General features: G+C 54.0%; 1 protein-coding gene across 3 annotated transcripts in view; it reads left to right on the top strand.

Moving 5' to 3' along the window:
• NOL4L (nucleolar protein 4 like) overlaps positions 1–22,856 on the top strand; it is a 126,929-nt gene that overhangs the window by 78,529 nt on the left and 25,544 nt on the right. For 2 of the 3 annotated variants that reach the window (XM_064275961.1, XM_064275962.1), the window contains one exon: positions 20,523–20,664. In XM_064275961.1, coding sequence (XP_064132031.1) covers positions 20,523–20,664 — 142 coding nt within the window. Of the gene's footprint in view, positions 1–12,293; positions 12,407–20,522; positions 20,665–22,856 lie in introns of those variants that run through there. The other variant, XM_064275963.1, reaches the window with a different exon arrangement.

Genomic DNA, 22,856 nt, shown 5'->3' with positions numbered 1-22,856 from the left:
GATTTTATAGCCTTAGAAACCCTATGGGGTCGCTATGAGTTGGAATCGACATGACGGCGGCAGTGGGTTTAGTCATCGATAGCCCAGCTTTTCCCATCCCCCTAAAGACAGTGTCAAGCAAAGTGGGGCATTTCTAAATTTGAGAAGGAAAGTGTCCTTGGAAACCTCTTTCTTGCAGGGGCGAAAAGGGCATTGAAGAGTTCAGTGTCAGACCACTTTGTTAGAGGGTACTATTTTGGTGATCAATACATATTATTGGGCACCCTCGGGTGCTTTCTAGAAACTCACTGCAGTTTCAGAAACTCAAAAAAAGGGAGCATTTCCACTGTTCTGCCAGGGCAGCCTGGGTTCAGAGAGGTCGGCTTCTTTTCTTCCCTCCCGGTTCCCTGAAGCTGTGTATGTGAGGAACAGAAAACAAGCAACATCCTGTCTCTGTCTGGGGAGCAGCTCCCTGATGGGGTGGTAGATACCCGAACCTAAATGGCTCATTGTCCCCGGCAGCTCCTAAAGGCTCAGTCTCGTTTTGCATGCAGATGCCCACCCCCCACAAGTGAAGGTGGCCTTTCAACTTCATTATCCAGGAAAAAATGCACGCAGCGCCCATAATTTACTGGTGCAGGCGCAGGAGCACTGCCTGGTACCTCGAGGAGAAGTCCTGTGTGCGGTGGCGGGCCGGGGGGTGCTTTATCGGTGCCGAGGGAAAAACCGGAGCAGGGTCAGGAGCCACTACCTGGACCTCCATAAACGAGGGGGGTGGCAGCAGCAGCTCTGTCTCCTCGCAGCCTGGCTGTAAACCACCCCTGCAAAGCACCCTGGGTAGCCGCCCTCCCGGCTGTCTCTGAGGACGAGAGAAATCCAACAGGAAAGGAGGTGTCTTTCCTGGGCTGGGCCAGGAAGAAGCTGCTCCCAATACCCAGATGGTCCCTGAACCGGCAGCTGATCTCGTGACCCCAGCTCCGGCCCTGTCTAAGTGAGACCCAGAGTGGACTTGTTTTGTGGCTTTGTCCTAGGTTTTTCTCTCTTTTTTTGCAGCTGAACTTCAAACTCTAGTTTTCCTAGTGTCTCTGTCATCCAGAGTGAGTGGGATCTTCTGGGCAGGGCCCTTTCTTTAGCTCTCATTATTCAGTTCATTTTTTTGAGGGCAGGACCCCTTATGGCTTCATGGAGCATTCCCCTTAAAGCGCTGAAATACAGGCCATTGGGCCAGTGCTGGGCACGTAGTCCTGGGGCTTTTACGCAGGTTCTTGACCCACGCAGCCTGTTGTTGGCCTGATGGACCCTTCTTACGTGGGGCCCAGGCCTTGGCTGCAGTCTTTCCCATCCTGCCGGCCTCGCTCAGGTATCAGAGGCCCCTGCAGCCCTTAGATTTTGTGAGGAGCAGGCCTGAGCCCCCACTGTAGCCAGGAGCAGCTCTGGGAGACCTGACTCCACTCGGGGCGGGGTGGGTCCAGCTTTGTAACCAGACCTGAAGGATGCAGGAGGGTTTCAGACATTTTAGCAGCTGATGTCTGAAGATCAATTAGAGATAATGGCTCTGGGTGGACATGAAGAAGCATGGCCAAGCTTTTTCCTGGTTGTGATTGTGTTTACCTCATTAACGGGCTTTTTTTTTTTTTTTTTTTTTGGCTGGTGGGCGGGCACAGTACCGCACTGTGAATTTGTGCTGGCGGCTTTGTTTTGCTCAGGGTGACTGGGCGTGGGCCCCTGGCAGGCCGGCACCGCCCCCACTCCCATTCAGACCAAGAAAGCAGAGGCTCACAGCTTCTGCTCATGGCCCAGCAGACCTTGCCCTCCCTGTGACCCTGCATTTGTTTAAGAAATTTCCTCATTCATTCATTCAAAAGTCATTTGTTAAGTTCCTACTACGTGCTGGATGCTATTCCTGAACACTGAGGACACAACACCAAACAAAACAGACAAGGTGTCCACCCCCCGGGGAGCTCACAGGCTTGTGGGGGAGATAGTAAACAAGTTGGCCAGAAAAAAACATTCTAAAGGAAGAAGTTTGGGACAGAAAAATAACGCAGGGGAAGAGGACAGACTGTGCCTGTAGATGCGAAGGCCTCTGTGAAGAGGTGGCATCTGAGCTGAGACCTGAATGATGAGAAGGGACCAACCTGTCCTGTGGAGATGAAGAGGAAGGATTGTCCAGGGAGAAGAGACAGCGAGTGCAAAGACACTATGGTGGGAGCAGCAGAAGGCCCAGAGCAGAGGGAGTGAGGCTGGGGCTAAGCCTGAGCAGTCTGCAGAAGACAGGAGTTTGTCATGTGCAGTGTGGAATCTCATGGTACCCCTCCCTCTGCCAGAGGAGAGCAGTGGTTTAACTGGGGGTGATGGCCAGTGAAGAGGAGCACTGGACAGGGAGTCCAGCAACTTTGGTGCTAGGTACAGCCCTGCCCCTGACCAGCCGTCCAACTTTCAATTCTCCATGCTGCAGCTTCCCTGTGACTGGAGCAGCGGAGTTTGCTTTTTGACAGAGGAACCCCTTCCTTCAAGGGAAACTCCCCTGAGGAGGAAGTCAGATGTGTCAAGGTTCAGCAGCAGACAGGCGTGTTGCTGGCAAAGCTGGGGAGGGGGCCAGAGCTCTGCTCACCTGCCCGTCCCCCCCGCCCCCCGCCTCCAGAGAACCCCCTGCTACCCTCCTGAGCTTTGGGCTGGGGTGCTGAAGACTGTCAGGGGTGGGGCTCAGCCCAGCGTGACCACAGGCAGCCTGGCCTCCGGCTGCAGTTTCCTCCTTGATAGGAATGAGTAACAGATTCCATGCCTTGTCAGCCCCCCTGGTCACTTGAAGACTTGAAGGAGATGTTTGGAATGGCTCCGAGCCCCTCAAGAAAAAGTAGGCTAAAAACAGAAGGTAGTCTCTAACTGGGGCACTTTTGTAGCTCTGGAAGTACCCAGGCACATCCATGCAGTAGACTTGACACTTTCCCCCCACTGCAGAGTCCATCAGCCGGGAAATAAATGCTCATCTGCCCCTCCCCAAGCACCACAGTATGCGCAGCAGGTGCCTGGACACAGCCCCCTGCTTCACATCTCTTGAAGGAGTCGCCACGTGGGAGTGTGGTTCCTTGGTATCTGGGCCATCCGCAAGCAGGAACCCTGTGAATCAGTCAGAAATGCTTTTGACTATAAGCACAAAAAACCGAGACGACCGTATAACAAAACATAAGGGTTATTTTACTCCTGAAACAACAAGAGCGTAGGAGCTGCTATTGATGCTAATATCTGCAGTGTCTGATGTTAACATCTGGTGTACCTGTGATGTTCTTGACCTTTTCCTCGTGGTTACAAGTTGGCTGTTATTGCTCCACCCCTCTCATATACAAGAAGATGATTAGAGCAGGTGGTGCTAGCCTAGCCTGGTCTAGCAAAGCAAAAGGATTCCTAAAAAAAGTTGCCAACAGACCTTTGTTGACATCTCATTGACCAGGACAGGGTCATGTGGCACCCCCAGCTGCAAGGGAGGCTGGGAAAGAAAGAATTTTGTTTTTCTACCCTCCGTAGTTGAAAAAGGCAAGGGAGAAATGTTGAGTTTGAGAATCAGGTAAGCTAGTTCACAGTATCTGCCATAGTCTGGGTGCCATCAGCTGACCTTGGCAATGCCTTTGGATGTTAAGATGCCAGAGGCTTGGGCAGGGGAAAATAATAGTACAGAAAAGAAAAAGAGGGAAAGCGGGTTGGAAGAAGAAAGAAGAGGCAAGGAGGAGAGTAGGAACTAACTTCTGTTGAGGGCTTCCATGTGCCAGATACCCCAAAGACATGGAATTTAATTCCTCAAAACTTGGGGAAACTGAGGCTCAGAACCCTTAAGTAACTTGCCCGAAAAATACAGTGAGAAGGAAAGCCTTGGTCCCTCCAACATTAATGCTGTCTATTTCCCAAGGGGACAGAAGGGACAAAGAATATGACAGCGAGGGTAGGGAGAGGCCAAGGCCAGCAGTGGCCACCAGCTTCCCAAGGGCAGGTCTGGTCTATTTAATTTACCACCATAGTCCTTGCACCTGGGTCAGTCCCTGGCACATAGCTGGGGCGCAGTAAATGTTGACTGATGACTGTATTATCAATTACTTATTCATTCATATTGCTGTCATTATTCTTAACTGTAATTAAGGTTTGGGCAGTTGTTCTCTGCTGGGCACCGGTCCAGCCCTCTTCATTTAAGCCTCATTTAAGCTTCATGGCAGCTTTCAGAAACAAGTCCCTGTTGTCTTGGCCATTTTAGAGATTTGAAAACTAAGGCTCGGAAAGGTTAAGTCGCCTGGCTCCCTGCTCTGCCTCTGTCCCACCTTGGATACTGACCTTCAGACACATGAATCCAGCTTCAAGAAAGCTCTCCTTGCAGCCGCAATGGCCCCAGAACTTTTGGCTATTCCTGCCCACTCTGCCCGCCAGGCTCTGCCATGAAGGGACTTAGGCCTGAAATGAGAAACGCTGCCTGCCCTCTTCTCTTGCTAATCTGCCCCCAAGGGCAAGTCAGTGTCCGGCAGCCTGCAAAAAGGCCCTCACCCAGGCCTTCACAGCGCCCTTCCCCACCCCGCTCCGGTCACCTGCCAGGGAGCCAGCTAGAGTTTTATCCCTTGTGACTTCCCCAGCCTAGCCTCCGTCAGGGGTGGCATCGAGGAGCCCTGGGGTCCAGCCACAGCCTATTCCCAGGTCACAGTCCAAGGGAAACCTCCGGCTGCACCCTGAGCTGGCTGGCTCTGCTGTAGATCCTGGAGCCCACCGCCATGCGGTCTGGCTCAGTGGGCCCACCACCTCAGCCAGGCACACTGTGCGCTCCAGCCCGGCCACTAGCTCCTAGCTCAGCGAACCTGGGCATGTCCCCGGCCTTTCTGAGCACTAGTTTCCTTGCTCCTGGGTGACTGGGTGAGTCACTAAAGTGACTCCCAGAGCTCCTAGTCTTCATGTGGAAAATGGTGATTAATATCAACCTTGTGTGGCTGATTAAATAAGATAACATACACATACCACCCAGCATGGGCGCCGGGCAGAGAGTGAGTTGTAGTACTTGATTACGAGCTCCAGGCTGCTCAGCCGTGGTAACTAAAAAAAAACTAGCCCTGGCTTTTTGTTTGTTTTTGTTTTTTAAAGTTTTTATTGAAGTATAACCACATACAGAAAAGAACACCTATCATTAAGTAGACAGCTCAGTAAATTTTCACAAACTGAAGGTACCTCCTGTGATCAGCACCCAGATTAAGAAACCAAACATTGCCAGCATCCCAAAGACCCCCTGGTGCCCCCTTGCAATCATCAGCCCCAGGCAGGGTGAGCACTCCCCTGACTTCTAATAGCACAGATTGGCGTTGCCCGCTGTAGAACCTTATAGAAGTGGAATTGTACAGCGCATGCTCTTTTGTGTCTGGTGTCGTCTGCGTTGTGTGTATGGGTCGTTTGTTCCATTGCGAAGTAGTATTCCATTGCACGAGCCCTGGTGGTGCAGGGGTTAAGAGTTCGGCTGCTAACCAAAAGATCCGCACAGCCACTCCTTGGGAACCTTGTGGAGCAGTTCTACTCTGTTCTGTAGGGTCCCTAGGAGTTGGCATCCACTCAATGGCAAAGGGTTTTTTTTGGTTTTAATTCGATTATATTGATCGATGGACCACGATTTGTCCATCCTCCATTCGTGGACATTTGGGTAGTTTCCAGTTTGGGGTTATTGTGAACAGTGTTGCTAACGGCTGTACTGATTTTTGTTGTGTGTACTTTTTTTTACACTTAGGAGTGGAATTGCTGGGTGGTGGCTGGCCTTGGCTTTTGGGCTCAGTATTACACAGTGTGGCGTATGTGCAGGGTGGTGGGCCTAATTCAGAGCTGTCTCAGGGCTGCATTGGGCAATGGGCAGGGTGGGGTCCTGGGTGGTACAATTGTAAGTCCCTACTAAAAAAAAAAAAAAAATTTTTTTTTTTTTTTTTTTTTTTACTACGTATAGGATGACGTGGGGGACTCTGCAGCCTCCGAACCTGTCCCAGTCCCTGGGAACTCACCATCCAATTGGGGAAATGAGGTATAATGCAGGAAACAGGAAGTGCTAAAAAACCAAACAGAACCAAACCTGTTACCATCAAGTCGGTTTCGACTCATGGTGACCCCACATGTTACAGAGTAGATCTTGCTCCATAGGGTTTTCTTGGCTGTAATCTTTACAGAAGCAGATCACCACGCCTTTCTGCTGCAGTGCTGCTGGGTGAGTTCGAACCGCCAACCTTTAGGTTAGTAGTGGAGTGCAAACTGCTACCCAGAGACCTCGACAAGAGCATTAAATGGCAGAAGACTGACAGACCTGCCACCGGACAGGGGTGTCAGTTAAGGACCAGCTGGGTAATCTTTGAGCTTGGTGCTCTGAGTTTAGTGAGGCCTACATTTGGTGGGGTGGAGAGCGCCTTCATTGACAGTGCAAGGCACCTTTCCACTTTCCATGCATCTTTCAGTGCTCAACTTAAATGTCACCTCCTCAGTGGAGCCCTCTGGGATCTGCTACATTTCTGGAAAGGAGACAAATGAAATTGTAGTTTTTACCTTTCGTGGTGGTTGTCAGGAAAACATATTTTCAACAAGTCGTGTTCTTTTGGTTGTAGTCAAACTGGGAAATTTATCGAAATAGAAATTTATCTAAAATGAGGAAACAATATTGGACAGTTTCTCATCGGTTTCAGCAAAGGTGTCAGACTGACTATGATTTTTGCAGCCAGCTCTGCAAAAATCAGCTAATGCAAAAAAATAAAAGAATAAGCCAGTAGAGGTTAGCGAGGGCCGGGGGGAGGGAGAAATGGGAAGTTATTGCTCAATGGATCCAGAGTTTCTGTTTAGAGTGATGACAAAATTTTGGAAATAGGTAGTGGTGAAGGTTACACAACACTGTGAATGTACTTAATGCTGCTGAATTGAACACTTAAAATGGTAAAAATGTCAAATTTTATGTTACATATATTTTGCCACAATTAGAAAAAAATCACAAAGAATAAATGGGTAAGCCAAGAGCGAGTATTCTGAATTCATGCATGCATGAAACCCTTAGTGCTTCCATGTATGGCCTTCCTTCTGCCAGGATGCCCTCCCCACTGTCCACCTGGTACATCCCTCCTTACCTTCTTTGGTTCAGATTAGGTGTCATCTCTTCCAGGAAGCCCTCCCCCGGCCTCTCAGGCAGAAACATCGCTCCTTCCTCCGTAATTGTGCTGCACCCAGAGCACACCTCTGCTGTGGTACCAGTTTAATTGTCTTCATACAGTGGTAGGGGCAGAGATCACTGCGGGGGGGGCAGGGGTGGGTACTAGCCCTATCAGATATTAAAGCATATTTTTAAAGATATATTGGGACAAGAATAAACAGATCAATGGAGCACAATAGACAGCTCCAAAAATAATGAGAAATTAGTGTAATTACAAAATGACATTTCATATTGGTGGACAAAGACAAGTTATTTAAAAGATGATATTGGGCCAACTTGTGTAGACATTTGGAAAAAAATAAGCTAGACCTCCACCTCACTACTTATATGGAGATAAATTACAGAAGGACTAAAGATTTAAATAAATGAAGCTATAAATGTTCTAGAAGAAAATATAGGTAAATTACTTTGTTTTAACCTAAAACCCTAAAGCCCTAAAGGAAAAAAAAATCAATTAGCTGATATAAAAACATAAAAATTCCATATGGCAAAAAAGTCCCACCACAAGCAAAATTAAAAGGCAACAAAAGGAAAACCTATTTGGAAAATATATGACAAAAGATTAATTTCCAAAGCATTCCTCCCCCCACAAAAAATCCGAATAGAATGGGCTGTTCCAAAAAAAAAAAAAAACAAGTGCTCAATAAACACATGACCCACATAAATATGTGCTCACATTCCCAGATGAAGACAGACACCATTTTTTACCTCTCCGATAAAGATTAAAACAAGATTGCTAATACTAAGCCCTGGCAAGTGTGCAATGAAACGAGAACTGCCAGATATTGCCGGTGGCAGAATAAACTGGTGGAGAGCGTTTGTAGAGAGGGAAATTTTGTGAGAATTTAGGCTTGATAATGATGATAAAAGCTACCACTTACCAAGCACTCCCTCTGGGGGAAAGATTAAGCTATCTTTTATGACCTAGCTTCAGAAGTCACACACCCTCATTTCCACAATATTCCATTGGCTATGCAATTATCCTACTGGTTTACAATATCCTGTTGGTTACATATCCCTATTCATTGTGATGGGAGAAGACTAGGGTGTGATACCAGGAGGTGTCATTGAGGTGGCCCTTCAAGGGCCACCTTGAAGGCTAGCTACCACAGTTTCTAATTTCAAAGGGGGGAAATGTGGTGCCAACTATGATGTTAAAACACTATTTTATAGAGGAGGAAACCGAGGCTTAGAGAGGTTTAAGTATTGTGCCCGAGGCCACTTGGCTAATGTCAGAGCCAAAATTTGAACCAGGTTTGATTTGACGATACTGTTTCTATCCGACCTCCTCACTGGTCTCCTCACTGCCACTCTTGCTCCTTTATAAAATCTCCTGCCTGAATCTGAAAATAGACTGAAATCCACATACTTCCTCATGGTCCACCTGGCTCTGCCTATTTGGCCCCGCACGTCCTTCCACCCTCACCTTCTCCAATCCTCCCTTGGCCCACTGTGCCCTAGCCACGCGGGTCACCTTTCAGTTCCTCAGGGCCTTTGCACCAGCTGCTCCCTCTGCCTGGAAGATTGTGCCCTAGGTCTGTCAGCTTCTACCTGTCTGTCAGCTTCCACCATCTCAGGGTCAGGACACGTGTTGGCTTCCTCCTGGGAGAGCCCGTTCTATAAACACGCAGCTCAGAATCTGCCCTTATCTCCACCCCCAGCCCCTGTCTTCACCTCCAGCCCCCATCTCCTGCACTGAGTTGCTATTTCTCTTTATCTCATAATTTAATACAGTCAAATGTATGGCAATGAGTTTTTTGAAGAGTCCAGGACAATTGTGAAAGTCCCTCGGGCTGGATTTCTTCTCAGGCTGTTTCCTCACCGTCAGATTCAGGATAAGCATTTTGGGGGAGAGCATGGCATGGGGGAGGACATGACACAGGTGCTGAAGCGTTTCCCCTTTGCCTTCCTGGGCCCGTTAAATCAGGTGGCACCACTTTGGGGGCTGCTGCATTTGATGGCTTGGTTGGGGGTGTCTGCCAGACCTCTCCATTGTACAGGTACATGTTCCCCTCTGTCATTAATAAGTCATTTGTAGGGGTAAATGAGTTTTTAAATGCTTTGGGATGCTTGGACGGCATCTGCTCTGGCCTCCCTTAGATCCTGTTATTCCTAATCATAGCCAATTCCCGATTCCTGTGACGAAGAGCCACCCCACTTGTGAAACACGCTTATGTCTTGCTGGTGGTCTGTTTGCAAAAGCAGCACTGCCTACAGAGCCTGGAGGTGACATTAGGTAGTTCTATCCCCATTAGCAGACAAGGGTAGCTTGCTCTGCTATGCTGTCCCCCCAGACTGGGGCCAGGAGAGGGGATGCATCAATGGAAGAATTAGCGGGCAAGAAACTAGGTCACCGGATTCCTTGTTGGGACCTGTGTTGTAGCCGCTTTAAGGATCAAGGGACTGGTCCAGAGGCACAAGGACACTGAAAGCAACCTGCCCAAGGTTACTCAGGAGTGGCAGCTCCTGCAGGGATAAGGATCTGGGAGATTTCTGCGGGCTTCAGCAGTGCTGCTAAGCAGCCAGTTTTCCCCACGGCCCCCAACTGCTTGCTGTGGGTTGTGTGGGGCTGGGTCTGTTTTATCTCAGGCATGGTAAATGAGTTCACATTTCATGCCTACAGAAAATCACTGCTCTGCCCTTCTGGGCGGTACTAGCTCTCTTTTATTAGCCAGAGAGGCGGTGGGTTATCTGGGTTCAATTGCACCTTTGAACTTCAGTTGGCTTTGGCTTTATATTTCAAGCCCAGATGTCCACCACCACTGTGAAATAGTGACTCAGGCCAGGAGGAGCCAAAGGTCTCTCGAAATGTGGTGGAAAGAAATGGGAAACCCTGGGAGTGGATGATCTCATTTTCAGAGTGAGGACGGACAGTTCTCCTGTTGGAAAGGCCCACATTCGCCTTCTCCTCCCCCAAGAACTGAAGAGTCAAGGCTACTTATTTGTGTTAAAAATCCTGGTTGGGCACCAGCGTGTGTGGATTTCAAGTAATGAAGTCTCAGGACTGTCCCGCTGCGCTGAGGATAGGAAGGAAGTAAAGCTCTGAGAGAAAGCTGGGGAGAAGCAGAGGTTTGAAGACGCATTTGATTTCAGGAATAAAAGGTGCTAATGAGTCACGTGTTTAAACCTTCTTTTATAAGGAAAGTGTGAGTTTAATACTGACGGTAAATTCTTTAACATGTGCTGAAGGAAGTCTGTGTGGTTAAGTTGATGTGTTGTGTTTTTATTTTTCCAATGGATGAATACTGAGCGCTGAGCCTTTGCTGGTGTATTTCCAACTCGCACCTCTAGAGGGAGCCTTGTTTACCTCGGATTGTTCACAATGCCAAGCTTTCAGAGGAAGAAAGAAAAAGGCTTTTTACAGAAAAAAAAGTTGGAGGGTTAAAGGCAGTCAGTTTCAAAATTGCGAACAATCGCGGTGGCTGTCTCGTCTTCCCTTCTCTGCTGTCCACTGTGAATGAGTTGTAGCGTAGTGAAGTCGGCAGAAACTGCTTTCCTCTTCTCATGCGACCAGAGGAACCAAGAGGTGGAATCGTTATTGTTTTTATTTTGGCCATCTCCCCACAGAATTCCACGAGGGTAGCCTCCAATCCCTGTTAGAGCATGAGCTTTTTCTGAGGCTGATCTGTTGTAACAGAGGGTGTGGGCTGGGGCGGGGGCATGTGGCCCCTTCTTCAGACCTATTTTCCCTGTAGGGGACTCATTTGCTGTTTGGCGACAAGCGTGTTACGTTTCAGGCTGAGTCTGAGGTCCAGCGTTCCCCACCCCTCAACGCCCCATCCTGTCCTCTACTGCAACCCGGGCGGACTATCGAAAGCTGTTTGTCTCAAGGACGGCGTTCTGATTCGCGTGGGTCGGCCCCCTCCCCAGATGCTGTCTCCGCGGACAGTGCGCGCCGAGTCTGGAATGGAGCATCATTCCTGATATTATCCCATTACTGTACAACTGCGGCTTGCGCGCCGTCGGCAGCCGGCAAACGGTGTGGTCTGGAGGAGCACAATGACCGGCGACCGGGGTGGGGGGAGGGGAGGGAGGTGGGACAGGAGCCGGGAGCCGACATGCGCTCGGGACCTCCGAAATGTTTGGGTTGAACAGGTGAGCGCAGCCCGGACGCTTAGGCGCCCGCCGCGGGGGAGGAGGGGAGCAGGGGAGGGTGTAAACTAAGTGGTGGGAAAGAGACAAAGGAAGAGTGAAGAGGCGAGACAGTGCGGAATGGAGTGAGGGGGAGGGGAGCGGGCAACGGGTGGGCAGTGCGCCGAGGAGCCCGAGCTTGAACTTGATCAAGAAAAGGGGGGCCCTGAGGTGGGGGTGGGGGGAGCCCGCACAGAGCCGGCCACGTGCCTGGCTTTCCCAGCCCAGGGTGTCGCTCCGACCGCCCGTGGGCCGAGCCCCCCTACCCCGGCGACCCCGCCCAGTTAGGACCCGCACCCGGGGAACCGGGAGAAGCGCGGGGGACGAGAGCTGCCCAGAGGCCCGAGGGCGCTGAGAGTTCCTGATGGTGCCTGAGTCACTTTCTTTGGGCCAAGTCTCCCTCTCCTGGCCTGAACACAGAGGGCCAGCCTGGTGCCCTTCCTCGGCCCCAGACCTGAAGATCTCGGCCACCGAAAGCGAGGGCTGGGCACGGACCCCACCGCTTCCTTTCCCGGGCACAGCCCCCCGCACGGCTCTGACTCGAAGCGCTTCCCCCTTAAGACTGCTCTCCCCCTGGACCGCCAGGCAGCGCGTCCTGCGCGCCTTCATCCCCCCCTACCTGGCCCAGCGCCCCCTCCCCCTCCCCCTCTTTTCTCCTCTCCCTGGGTGCCTCCTTTCCCTCTCTCCCCCTCCCCCGGCGCCCACTCCTCCCTCTCGCCCGCCCCTCCACCTCCCCCTCTTGCCGCTCCTCCTACTCCCCCAGCTTGCGCCCTCTCTTCGCTCCCCTCCCCCCGGCCCCCGCCCCGTGCCCGGTCCCGCCCCCCTCCCCCGCCTCCCCGTGCCCGGTGCCCCCCTCTCCCTTCCTCCCTCCCGGCCGCGGCGCCACCGCCGCCGCTGCCGCCGCCGCTCTCCTGGGCCCTCCCCCTGGCCACCCCCGCCCCCGGGCCGGGCAGTGACGCGCCGCGGCGGTGCCAGCCCCTCTCCCCGGGCGGCCTCGGCGGCGGCAGCAGCAGCGGCAGCAGCTGGAGCTGTGGGGCTGTCACTGCCGCCCGCCCGCTCACTCGCCAAGCCTGACCGCCGGTCTCCGCCTCGCCGCCCGCCCAGGTACGGAGTCCGGCCCGGATCCCCGGGATCGGGCCGTTTCCGGGCCCCCAGCCGCCGCCCCCTCCTCCCGCCGCCGCCGCCGGCCGTTGAGCTGCGGTTAGGGGGGCGGGGGACTGGAGGGGTTCGGGGAGGGGGATGTGGGGAGAGCTTCCTGCGCCCGGGCCGAGGAGGGGGACACGGGGGAGCGGCTGCGCCCTCGGAGTGGGCTGGGGCGCCGGGCGGGGGGCGGGTGAGTGTGACCGAGTGTGAGTGGGGTGGGGAGGCTGCACGCCGAGGGCCGCGGGGCGCCCGAGAGGTGTGCCCGGTTGTGAGTGCCGGGGGCCGCCAGGCGCACCCCACTCCCGGGCCGTGCGCGCCGCCGGTCGTGGGGGGCGGTGACTGTGTGTGCCGCGCAGCGGTATTGTGCGGCGGCCACACCGTTTGCCGCGGGCTCGGCTCCGCGTCCCGAGGAGGACGGCGTTCGCAGGCGGCGGGGTGGGGGCCGGGCTCCGAGTTGCCGCCACCGCAGCCGCCAGGAGAAGGGAAGTGGACTGTGTTTGGGGATGTGAGGACGGGAAGCTTTGAGCGGCAGGGAGGGGCTCACTGCCGCGGCGAGGGGAGTTGAGACGCGGTTTGCAGAGTTGAACCCACTTCGGCTGGCCCTTGTCCCTCCCTGAAGGGACCGGGTGCCCAGTTCAGGTGTAAGGTCCGCCCGGAAGCCGCGGACGTCGGCGGCCGGCTAGCGAAGGGGCATTCCTTAATGAAGGAGACACACCGGGCGGGGGGAAGCTCGCCGGAGTGAGGGCGCGCGTCGGGGTTAAGTTGGATTTACACCTCAGCCTGCTACTCTCCGCCCTCCACCAGGTCCTCTAGGGCCGGACACCTAGGGGGGCGGGGTGCAATCCGCGTTTTTATTGCAGCTGCTCGGGTTCCGAAGCGACCCCCCTCCCTACCCCCACCCGCAGCTGCATTTGCCCGAGTCCGGTCGCCCCTACCGGGCCGCGCTTCCTGGGGGAAGTTCTCATTAAGCCTCGCTAATTAGCATTATTCCTGGAGAAAGGTTAAGGTTAGCCCGTCCTTTTCCTTATCGGGAGGCCCACCCCCTCCTCCCCATTCCCCACTCCCTCCCTCCTCCCCAAGCACGAAAACACAAAAAGAAAGTGTGAAGAGGCGCAGATCAATGGAGAAGCCACAAACCCATTAATTCAAATGGAACCTTTTTTTCCCCCCTCTAAAACATTGATTTTTCTTTCTGTCTGCTCTGAGGGGAGATTAATAACCTCCTGATTTCACCTGAAATGGTGTTTGGACTCTGATTTCCTCCTCTTTCTGAGAAGGATTGTGGCTTGAAATAGCTTCTCCCTTGAGGTAAAGCCCTACTTATCCCAGAATCAGCTGGAAACCCCAGCCTAGGCCCCTGGCCTACCAGGTAGGGTGTGGGAAGAGATGTTTGGGACCCTCACTCAATGAGCTATCTATGGGGTGTGATAGGGCCCCTGGCCTGACCCCGGAAGCACCAGCTCTGAGTTGTGGGTTGGTCAGGGGAATGGCCCATTTATGGCCAGGGCCCCAGCGGTCGTTTAGCCCCCAGGTAGTAAATCACCCCCTCATTGGGAAGCCATTAGGGCCTAAATGTGTCCTTGAAGGATACCAAGCTTCTGTCTAATCCCAGCTCAGTCTGGGCTTGTGTGAGAACGGTTTTAAGACAGCACCTCCTCCCACACCCACTGCCCTGTGGCTGGGTGCCCTCAACCCCATTCAGCACCCTCTTGCTGAACAGCGGGAGCGGAGCACCCAAAGGCCTTCCTCCCAGCTGCAGAGCTGACATCGGGGAACTCCCCCTGTGGCCTCAGCTGCCCTGGAGCCAATTGGAGCTGGAATGCCCCGGAGTTGCTCAAGAAATTTTTTGTCTTGTCTCGGTCCTTCTCTTGGAAGGAAAGTCTTGCAGGGGATTAGCTCAGAATGGTTCCCCTCCCGCCCTTCCTTTGGCTGGAAGAACCCTATCTGCTGAGGCTCATCTTCCCAGCCTCCCTTTTAAAGAGACTCTCCATTAACGGCAGGGGCTGGGGTATCAGTGAGGCCCTCGTGCTGAGGAGTGCCGGGAAAACGGCCAGTTGCCTTTGCCTAGGAAACAAAAGCCCGTTTTACACTCAGTACTCCAGTGGGAAGGTGTTGAAAATGCTCACTCCCAGTATCCAGGTCCATTACCGCAGGGACAGCTGAGCACCCACATGTATATGTGACTGTGTTTCTGACACTCTGTGTGTGAGGGTATGTGCATGGGTGTGCGTGTGTGTATGAGAGAGAGAGAGAGAGAAAATACCTAAAATGTGGTAGATGATTGGCTGTGTCTCAGCCCTCCCTGCTCCATATTTCCCAGAAGAGCTTGTGTGTGTATGACTAGTAAGCAGGAGAGGTCTGTTAGCAGGAAGGAGTGGAACTGTGTGGCGAGTGTCTCCCCAGAAGGCTGGCCTTCTGGCGGCCAGGTAGCTGGGGGATAGCATGAAGCAGCAGCCTGGGACTCCTCAGCCTCAAGGAACTGTGGCTCAAACCACTGTAAGATTCCATTTGTGCAACCCCTTCCTAACAGGGATTTGCACCCTTGTTACTGTAGCTCCTGGGGGCTTTTCTTCTTGCATTAATAAGCCGTCTGATGAGCCGAAGTGGTTAAGTTGAGGTCAAATGCGGTTCAGTACCTTCTTGGCAAGCTCAGAAGGCCGTGTGTATAATGCTCACTGACATGGAGACCAGGGGAAGAATCGCCTGGTACTGAAGAATTTTCAGGGCCTGGAAGGGGCCGGCAGGTGCACCAGAAGGAGGTGCTGGCCAAGCGGGATGAGAAGCTGCTCCACCTTCTTCATTTTGATGCCCGCCTGCTCGGGAAAGAGCTGCTGCTGGGGTCCTTTCCAGAAGGACCCTCCCGTGAAACAGACCCGGGAGAAGGGAGGCTGTCCAGAGAGGGGTCTGTTTCCTGCCAGGCCCAGAAACACCTCCTGTGCATCCCTGCCCCCACCCTCCTCTGAAACACACACCCAGGGCTCCTGGTCAGAGCTTAGGGCTTACAGTGTCACTAAATTCTCAGCAAATCCTCCTCCTCTTCTTTCTCAAGGCGAGCGGTAGAGATAGAGTTACAGCTCTCAGGAAAGGCCTGGAAAATACTGTGTGAGGCACGCCCTAGGACCCCGCAGTCCTGGAGGATGCAAATGGCTCAGCTTCAGAGGTACCAGGAACGCAGTTCCAGAGAAATTGACCCCAGTTGTAAAATAATCAGGTTACTGATAGCACCTGCCCATAGTTACAAGCCGTGGATACAGGCAGACAGGCACATTTCCACCATTTCCCCTCTGGTCTCCCGTTTTCTCCTCCTCCCAGGCCAGGCAGTGCTTGGTGCTGGTTTGCCCGCAGAGGAGGAAGGGCCTCAGAACCTGGGTGGAGAGAAACTGAACCTGCCCCTGAATTTTGGACTGAAGATAAGAGCAGGGAGGGTTTGGTGGCTCCTCTCCCTCACTGCCCAGAGTCAGGGCTCCCAGGTCGGGGTGTGTCCCAGGGCTAACTGTGCTGCCCACCTGCCTGCCCAACAGTGCATTCCCTTCTGGGCACTCGGCCCTATTGCCCTCTGACCCACGACACTCAGGCTCTTTAGTGTTGAACAAATGATGGACTTTTACCACCAGGTGGCAAGGACATAGGCTTCAGCATGTCTGAGGGCAGAGGCGAGAGGGGCCTGGGGCAGGTGGCTGTCTAGTCACATGGCATCTGGGGTGGGGGTGGGGGACCAAGAAGCACATGCTTCTGTTTTCTAATGAAAGTTTTATTCAAGTTTGTTTACATAAAGGGAGAAATTAGTGTTCCAGTTTCCTTGAGATTCCAGAAGGGAAAAATCGGGATGTGCCTGACCTGCCAACCCGTGGCCCCTGGGCAAGCAGGGGAGCGCCTCGGGTCTACACACAGGCTTGAGACCCAGCCGCTCGCTCTCCAGCCTGCACAGCAGCCTCTCGCAGGTCCCTCAGGACTGGGGTGTGTTTCCCCCTCTGTAGTCACTGATGGGTCCGAACTGTTTGCCGATAATTGCCTGTGTTATTAGCCCGCTTCTGCAGCACTTGGCTTAGGGTGTGTAGGGGGTGACTGAGTTACAGTCTGCCCTTCTGCAGCTGGGGGGTTTTGCTCCCCTCAAGAGTTGGGCGCTCCACTTCAGCAGGTGACTGTGCAAAGGGGTCTTGGGAAGGCTTCTTTCCCAGGACAGCCGTGAAGGTGTAGTGTTGAAAGGGTCTGTGTAAGTTTGATTAAAACTTACTAGTTTAAGTTAGGTTTAATAGACTTCATTTCTTATTTTTAAAAAATCGCTTAGGCAGTCAAGGTGTAAAAATCCTGAATAGAACTACCTTTCTCTCACAAAACTGGGGTTCGTGTGGCATAAAGCTGGAGGCAGTGGGGAAGCTCACTGGGGCGGGAGCCATAGTTACTAGATAACGGGAGGGACCCCACAGGCCCTCTCTTGGCTGTTACAAGTGGATCAGAATGTTTAGCTGGTACCTTTCCCTAGATAACGAGGTCCTGGAGGGAAGGGCCCTGCCCTAGTCGTCTGTCCCTAGCACAGCCCCAGCATATAGTAGATGCTCAATAAATGTGTCAGGCCGTTGCAAAGAGAGAGGGAGCTTGAGCGTGTATGTGTATGTGTGTGTGTAAATAAGCTCTATCACCCGTGATTTCCCTTTGGCTCTATTCTGAGATACTTTGCTTTTAAGGAATCCAGCTCCTTTGATTGAAGGGAGAAAGTGTGGTGAGGTGGCCTGCGGTGAAAGTGCTGGGCGCAGACCGCCTGGGTTCAGATCCCAGCTCCACCGCTGCCTGCGTGGCTGTGGGCAGCTGATGCAGGGCAAGGTATCAAGCCTGAAGTGGGTGTGTGCCTTATGGGGCCGTTGCAAGGAAATCTCATAAACCCTTACCCTGAAGCCCCGTGCATTCGGGCACTAGATACTCTTCATTACCAGGTATGGTGATGTCAGTGTGAAATAGAACTTGGGGGATATGGGTTGGAGGGCGGTCATTTTGGGGGACAGTTCAGCGATCTTGCAGGGTGGCTCACAGCTGCGGGAGGGAGGCATTGTGAAGCAGGCCTCTGCCGCCCACCCGCCTGCCCACCGGCAGCCAGGGTCCAGGTTTTCACATGGCCTCCATTCAAGAACTGTGCGCAATGGGACCAGAGCCTTTAATTGGCAAATTAATGCAGCATCCTCATTAAATGCCAACAGCATGCCAGCTAACTCTGTCAATTCAACAAGTCTCGCTGGCCTTGTAGGGGATTCAGAGAACACCCTGTCTGGCCCCCACTCTTGGAAGGACCTAATAAGGTTTTCTGGAGAAAGATAGGGCATCGGCCCATGTACGTTGACATGCTACAGCTAAGTGAGGAGCTGCCAGGGATCGTGGTACGGGCAGACAGATTGTTTAAGTAAAGGAAATAGGGAGAATGAGCTGGATGGATGGAGAAAGAGATTTGTGTTTGCAATTTGGGGTGTGGCTTGTGCCAGCAGCATGGACATTCCAGGTGAGGGGGCAGTGTCAGGGTGGGTTTGGGCCTTCAGGGTTGCTCAGATCAGGCTTTGCCATTTGTTTGTGACCTCAGGCAAGTGCCTTAACCTCTCGGAACCTGTTTCCTCACCTGCAGAATGGGTTGGCTGTTAATTTTATCTACCTCATGGCTTCTGAGGAGAGTGAAAGGAGGTGATCCAAGTGGGGTGCTTGGCACCTGGGAAACTTTGGCCTCTGCTGTTATTGTTTTAAACCTGGCTGAGGGATGCCAGAGTGTGGGAGCCCTCAGTGCCACACCCTGCGGGTCTGACTTTTTCTGCTTCTCAGTGAGCCTGGATGTGCTTAGTGGAAGACTCCATGGCCTTTGTCTGAACCAGAGGTGGCAGGGACAGCCTTGCCCAGGTTATGTGTACCTTGGGAGAGGACAGTCCTATATGGCTCAGACTGCTCCCTTCATGGTCCCTGGCTCAACCACCTCTAGCCACAGTGGTCTCCTTGCTGCCCCCAAGCCCGTCAGCATGGGCCTCTACTGCTCCTGTAAAGACACCGCGCACCGCTTCCTCACTTCCTGCCGCCTCTGCTCAAGTGTCTGTGGGCCAGTGAGGCAGTCCTTGATTGCCTGGTGCGTGCAGTCCTGCAGGCCAGGCCACCTTCCTTTTGCTTTATGGCTCTCATCGCCACCAGGCATGGTGTTTTTCTGCTGATGGTCCATCTCCTCCACTGCACAGTGAGCGCCTCTAGGGCCAGGAGTTTGTCCTGCTTACCGCTGAATTTCCCAGCACCCAGAAGCGTGCTTGGCACATAGTAGGTGTTTAATAAATACTTGTTGAATGAATGGATGGTGTGTCCGGAGTAGGCGGTACCTCCAAAGGTTAAGATAATGCCAGGTCTCTTCAATCATGAGTGTTTCATCAATACCCAAAGCCAGAAGAGGCCTCTGACTTCAGCCATGATTTCAGGTCATACCTGAGCACAGCATCCTCTGGGCTGCCAAGGAGGACCCAAGGGCCCAGGCGAGGACAGAGCCTAGAGGGACAGGGTTAGCTGCCAGGAGAGTGAGTAGCTTGCCCTGTGTGGCCTTGCCCAGCTCCTCCAAGGATCCTTACCCCCACCTGCCAGCCTCCTCCCTTTTCTCTTTGGCTCTGTGGAGTTCGCACAGGAGTTTTGTTGTCCCTTTGTACCCTTTGTGCACAGAGAGCCTTTTGGACTTGAGTGTCACCCTCAGGGTGCTAGAACACAATCTGAGTGAATGTGATCGCGTTTTCACCAAAGGAAGCAGGGCGGCCTGTGGGAAGGAGACAGGGAGAGGACACGGGCTCGTCCCTGAGGCACTGGCGCTGCCTGGGGACCCCTGAGCTGGGCAAGTCTGCTGTCAAGGCTCGGCTCCTGCCCTCAGAATTCAGAGGGTGCACTCTGGCGCTTGCACAGAAGCCGTAAATTCCAGGAAACTCCCTACCAGCCCTGCGGTGGGGGAGGGAGGGAGGCAGGCTAATCTAGGCTGGTTCCTCCGCAGCACTTGGAGAGCAGATGTGTCTGCCTCAGGGACAGCAACAGAAGAAAGTTCAAACCAAAGTGTGTTTGCTCACTATAAAACAGGGAGCCCCGGAGGGGAGGCTGGTGGTGGGGGGGTCTGCCAGAGCCTGACTGGGGCCCCACCGAGGCGATTGTATCTTGCTGAGGGGAGAGGGGAGGGGCGAGACCAGGGCTCTGGGATGTGGGAGCTGCAGGGTCATCTTTCTGGCGTTTTACAGCCAGCTCCCAAACACAGTTGCTTGCTGCTCCTGAAAGAGGCCAGGCCAGAAGGAGGTGGGGTCCCTTCCCGCTGAAGGGCTGGATAGAAGGGGCCCCACCCTGGGGGTTCCCGGATGACTGGCTAGGGAGGCAGGCGTGGTCCTCTCCAGCAGGCTGTCCGGCTGTTTCGAAGGCCCTGGCGGCCCCCCAGGCCCTTAAGCCGAACCCCCTTTGCGGTCTGATCCGAACCCACGCCCGCCCCACCCCCTTCCTTCTCTGCACTCCTGGGGCTGGCCTTTCCAGCTCTGGAAGCCGCCCAAGAGCCTATCTTTGAAGCACAGCAAAGGTTAGGAAGGAGGAAGACAGAAAAGTCCTCTGGGCCGGGGGAGTGGGAGAAAGGAATTCCATGCATGCCCCACAGGAGTTGGGGCGCCAGGCCCGGTGGGGGCAGTCGGCGTGGCCTCGCCAGTGCCCACCATATTCTGTTACCTGCTTCTGGCCGGCTGGCCAGTGTGGAGGGAGTCCTCGCCCCTGGCTGTGAGCAGGGAGCAGTGGCCCTTGTTTACAGTGCTCCTTTCAACCTTAGCTCACCAGGGTAAGAGCCAGGCCTTGCTATCCGCCCCTACAGGATGCGAGACCTCGTAATTGTCTTCAATTACAGACAGTGCCGGGCCGCAGCCCTGGCTTCTGACAGGAACCAGACCCAAACCATTTCCATGGGGGGCAGGGGAACACCACCCAGCCCTCGCTGCAGGTTTTGGGCCTCTGGGATGCATCCAAATGCCCATGGGCTCTGGGGTTCACCCAAAAGGCAGTCAGGGGTCTGGTGAGCACCTGTCCCTGTTGAACGCCTCCTTTCTTTGTCCCTGCTCAGGATGAGACTTCAGTGAGCAGTGAAGATTTTGATATGAATGACTCCACATGGATGTCAGCTGACCCACACCTGGCCTCCAGCCTGAGTCCCAGCCAGGACACAAGGATGCGGAGCCCGCAGAACCTCCACAGCCAAGAGGACGGTGAGTGCCCCTTGGGGACACTGGGGAGGCGCTGCGCCCAGCCTCCAGGCCTAGGAGTCCTGAGGAGAGAAGCTGGGGGTGAGGCCTCTAGTGGGTGGTCCAGGCCTGGGGCTGACAGCCGCCCCCCCAGGGGTACTCAGAGTCTGGGTGGGCCCACTGCCCCACCTCTGGTTCCATCCCAGGACGATGGATGGAGCTCACTGGGACAGGTCGCCTGACAGGGTCACCATGCTTGTTTGTCTGCCCTGATGCTTATGGGATATGGATTTCCAAGTTATCATGATTCAGGCTTAGGAAGGTTAAAAAAGGGCCTGACCCAGATTGGTTCAGCTGCCCAGCAATGAGAACAAGAGCTGTGTTTCTGAAACTCGGATAAGAGGCCACAGGACGGGGGTCCTGCCTGTCCCCTGGCCGCTGACCAGCAGATACAGTTGGCCACACGTGCCTCCACTCCCTCGGGAGGGGATGTGGTCCAGCTGAGGATTCTGCCCTAGCCCCGCCCCATGGCCCTCCAGGACCCTGGAATGTAGGGTAGGGGTGCAGCCAGCCAGTCTCCTCTGGCCTGCCTTGGGACAGAGCTTCCTCCTAGGGGGTGGGAGAGCTGCTGGGTTCAGAAGTCAGGTCTGAGGCTGCCGGGGGCCACTGGGGGCTCCTCGGTGGAGCGCCCAGGGCTCAGCTCTTGGGCTCTTGTGTCCACCTCAGTTTGATTTGATGTGGTTGTGGGCAAGGAGTGGCACCTGTGCTCACAGTGCCCCTGGGAGGGTGCTGATTTCTAGGGGGAGAGGATTGGGGGTGGGGGACCAGCTGGAGCCAGCCGGGGAGAACTGGGGTGTAGAGCCAGCAATTGGGAGAGGTTGAAGGTCAGAGCCAGGAATGCGGGAGGGAGGTGCAGGGTTAAAAAGGGGTGTAAAGTTAACTCTGTGAAACGGGTTAGAGTAAATAAGGGGTAGGAGCCTCGCTGTTTGGGTCAAAGTTCGTCTCCATGGCAGAACCCGGCGCCTGCCTCCCGACTGCCCTCTCAGGCCTGAATCCGGCTTTGTCTGGGAGGAGACCCAGCCCAGAGGCAGCTGGAGGTGGCCGGCTGGGGCTGGGGAGCCCAGGGAGTGGCTCTAGGAGGAGTGGGGTACTCAGCTGCTAGGAAGAAAAGGCTTTTGTGCCTGGATACCTCGTGAGGTCAGTGCAACCCCCTCGTGCTGCAAGCCTCCAGGACCAGTACTTCTCCCAGCGTTCCCATGGGATGGGGCTCTGGCCAGGGGTGGCCACATGCTACTTGGGGTCTGGGGCTAGGAAGTGCCCAGCAGCCGACCTCCCGCCTCATTTGAGCTGATTGAGTGAGGGCCACACCCAAAGGCCACACCAAGGGCCGTGCCAGCAAAGCTCAGCCAAAGCTATCAGTTATACCTTCCCAAGAAGGAGCCAGAAAGCTAAACAAAAACCAGAGTAGTAGGGCTGAACCCGTTGCTTTCGAGTTGATTCTGACTCATAGCAACCCCATAGGACAGAGTAGAACTGCCCCATAGGGTTTCCGAGGCTGTCATCTTGGCGTAGTAGTTAAGTACTACGGCTGCTAACCAAAAGGTCGGCAGTTCAAATCTACCAGGTGCTCCCTGGAAACTCTATGGGGCAGTTCTACTCTGTCCTTTAAGGTTGCTATGAGTCGGAATCGACTCGCCAGCAATGGTTTTTTTTTTTTTTTTAATGTTTACAGAAGCAGACTGCCACGTTTCTCGCACAGAGCCAGCTGGTGGGTTTGAACCGCCGACCTTTCAGTTAGCAGCCAAGCACTTTAACCACTGTGCCACTAGGGCTTCTTTGGGGAGCCGTTTTTAGGGTTTTCAATCCTAAAAAGTCTGTGGCAGTATTATTCCTCACAACTACTCTTTGGGGGTTGGCTATCTGTCAGAGATACTTCTTGGAGGGATTTAGGGATTTCAAGGACCTTCAGAATCAGGCAGCAGAAGGCATTGTTTCCATGGGGGTCACAGGGCTTCCTCAGCATCAGTTGCCCAGCTGCCTGGAGGTTGGCTGGTCATGAAGCAAAGAGGCTAGTGGAATTGGTATATCCTATAGCTGGTCCTATAGGAGCCTGGGGGCGGAGGTGATGGAGCTGAGGCAGGCTAGCCTGCCTACAGGACAGAGTATTTATCAGGGCAGGGTGGGCAGCCAGAGCTGGAGACAGGAAGGATGGTTTC

The sequence above is a fragment of the Loxodonta africana genome, chromosome 24 (assembly GCF_030014295.1).
Source record: "Loxodonta africana isolate mLoxAfr1 chromosome 24, mLoxAfr1.hap2, whole genome shotgun sequence".
NCBI lineage: Eukaryota > Metazoa > Chordata > Mammalia > Proboscidea > Elephantidae > Loxodonta > Loxodonta africana.
Note: the sequence above shows the minus strand (reverse complement) of the source record. Positions and strands in the feature narration are given on the sequence as shown.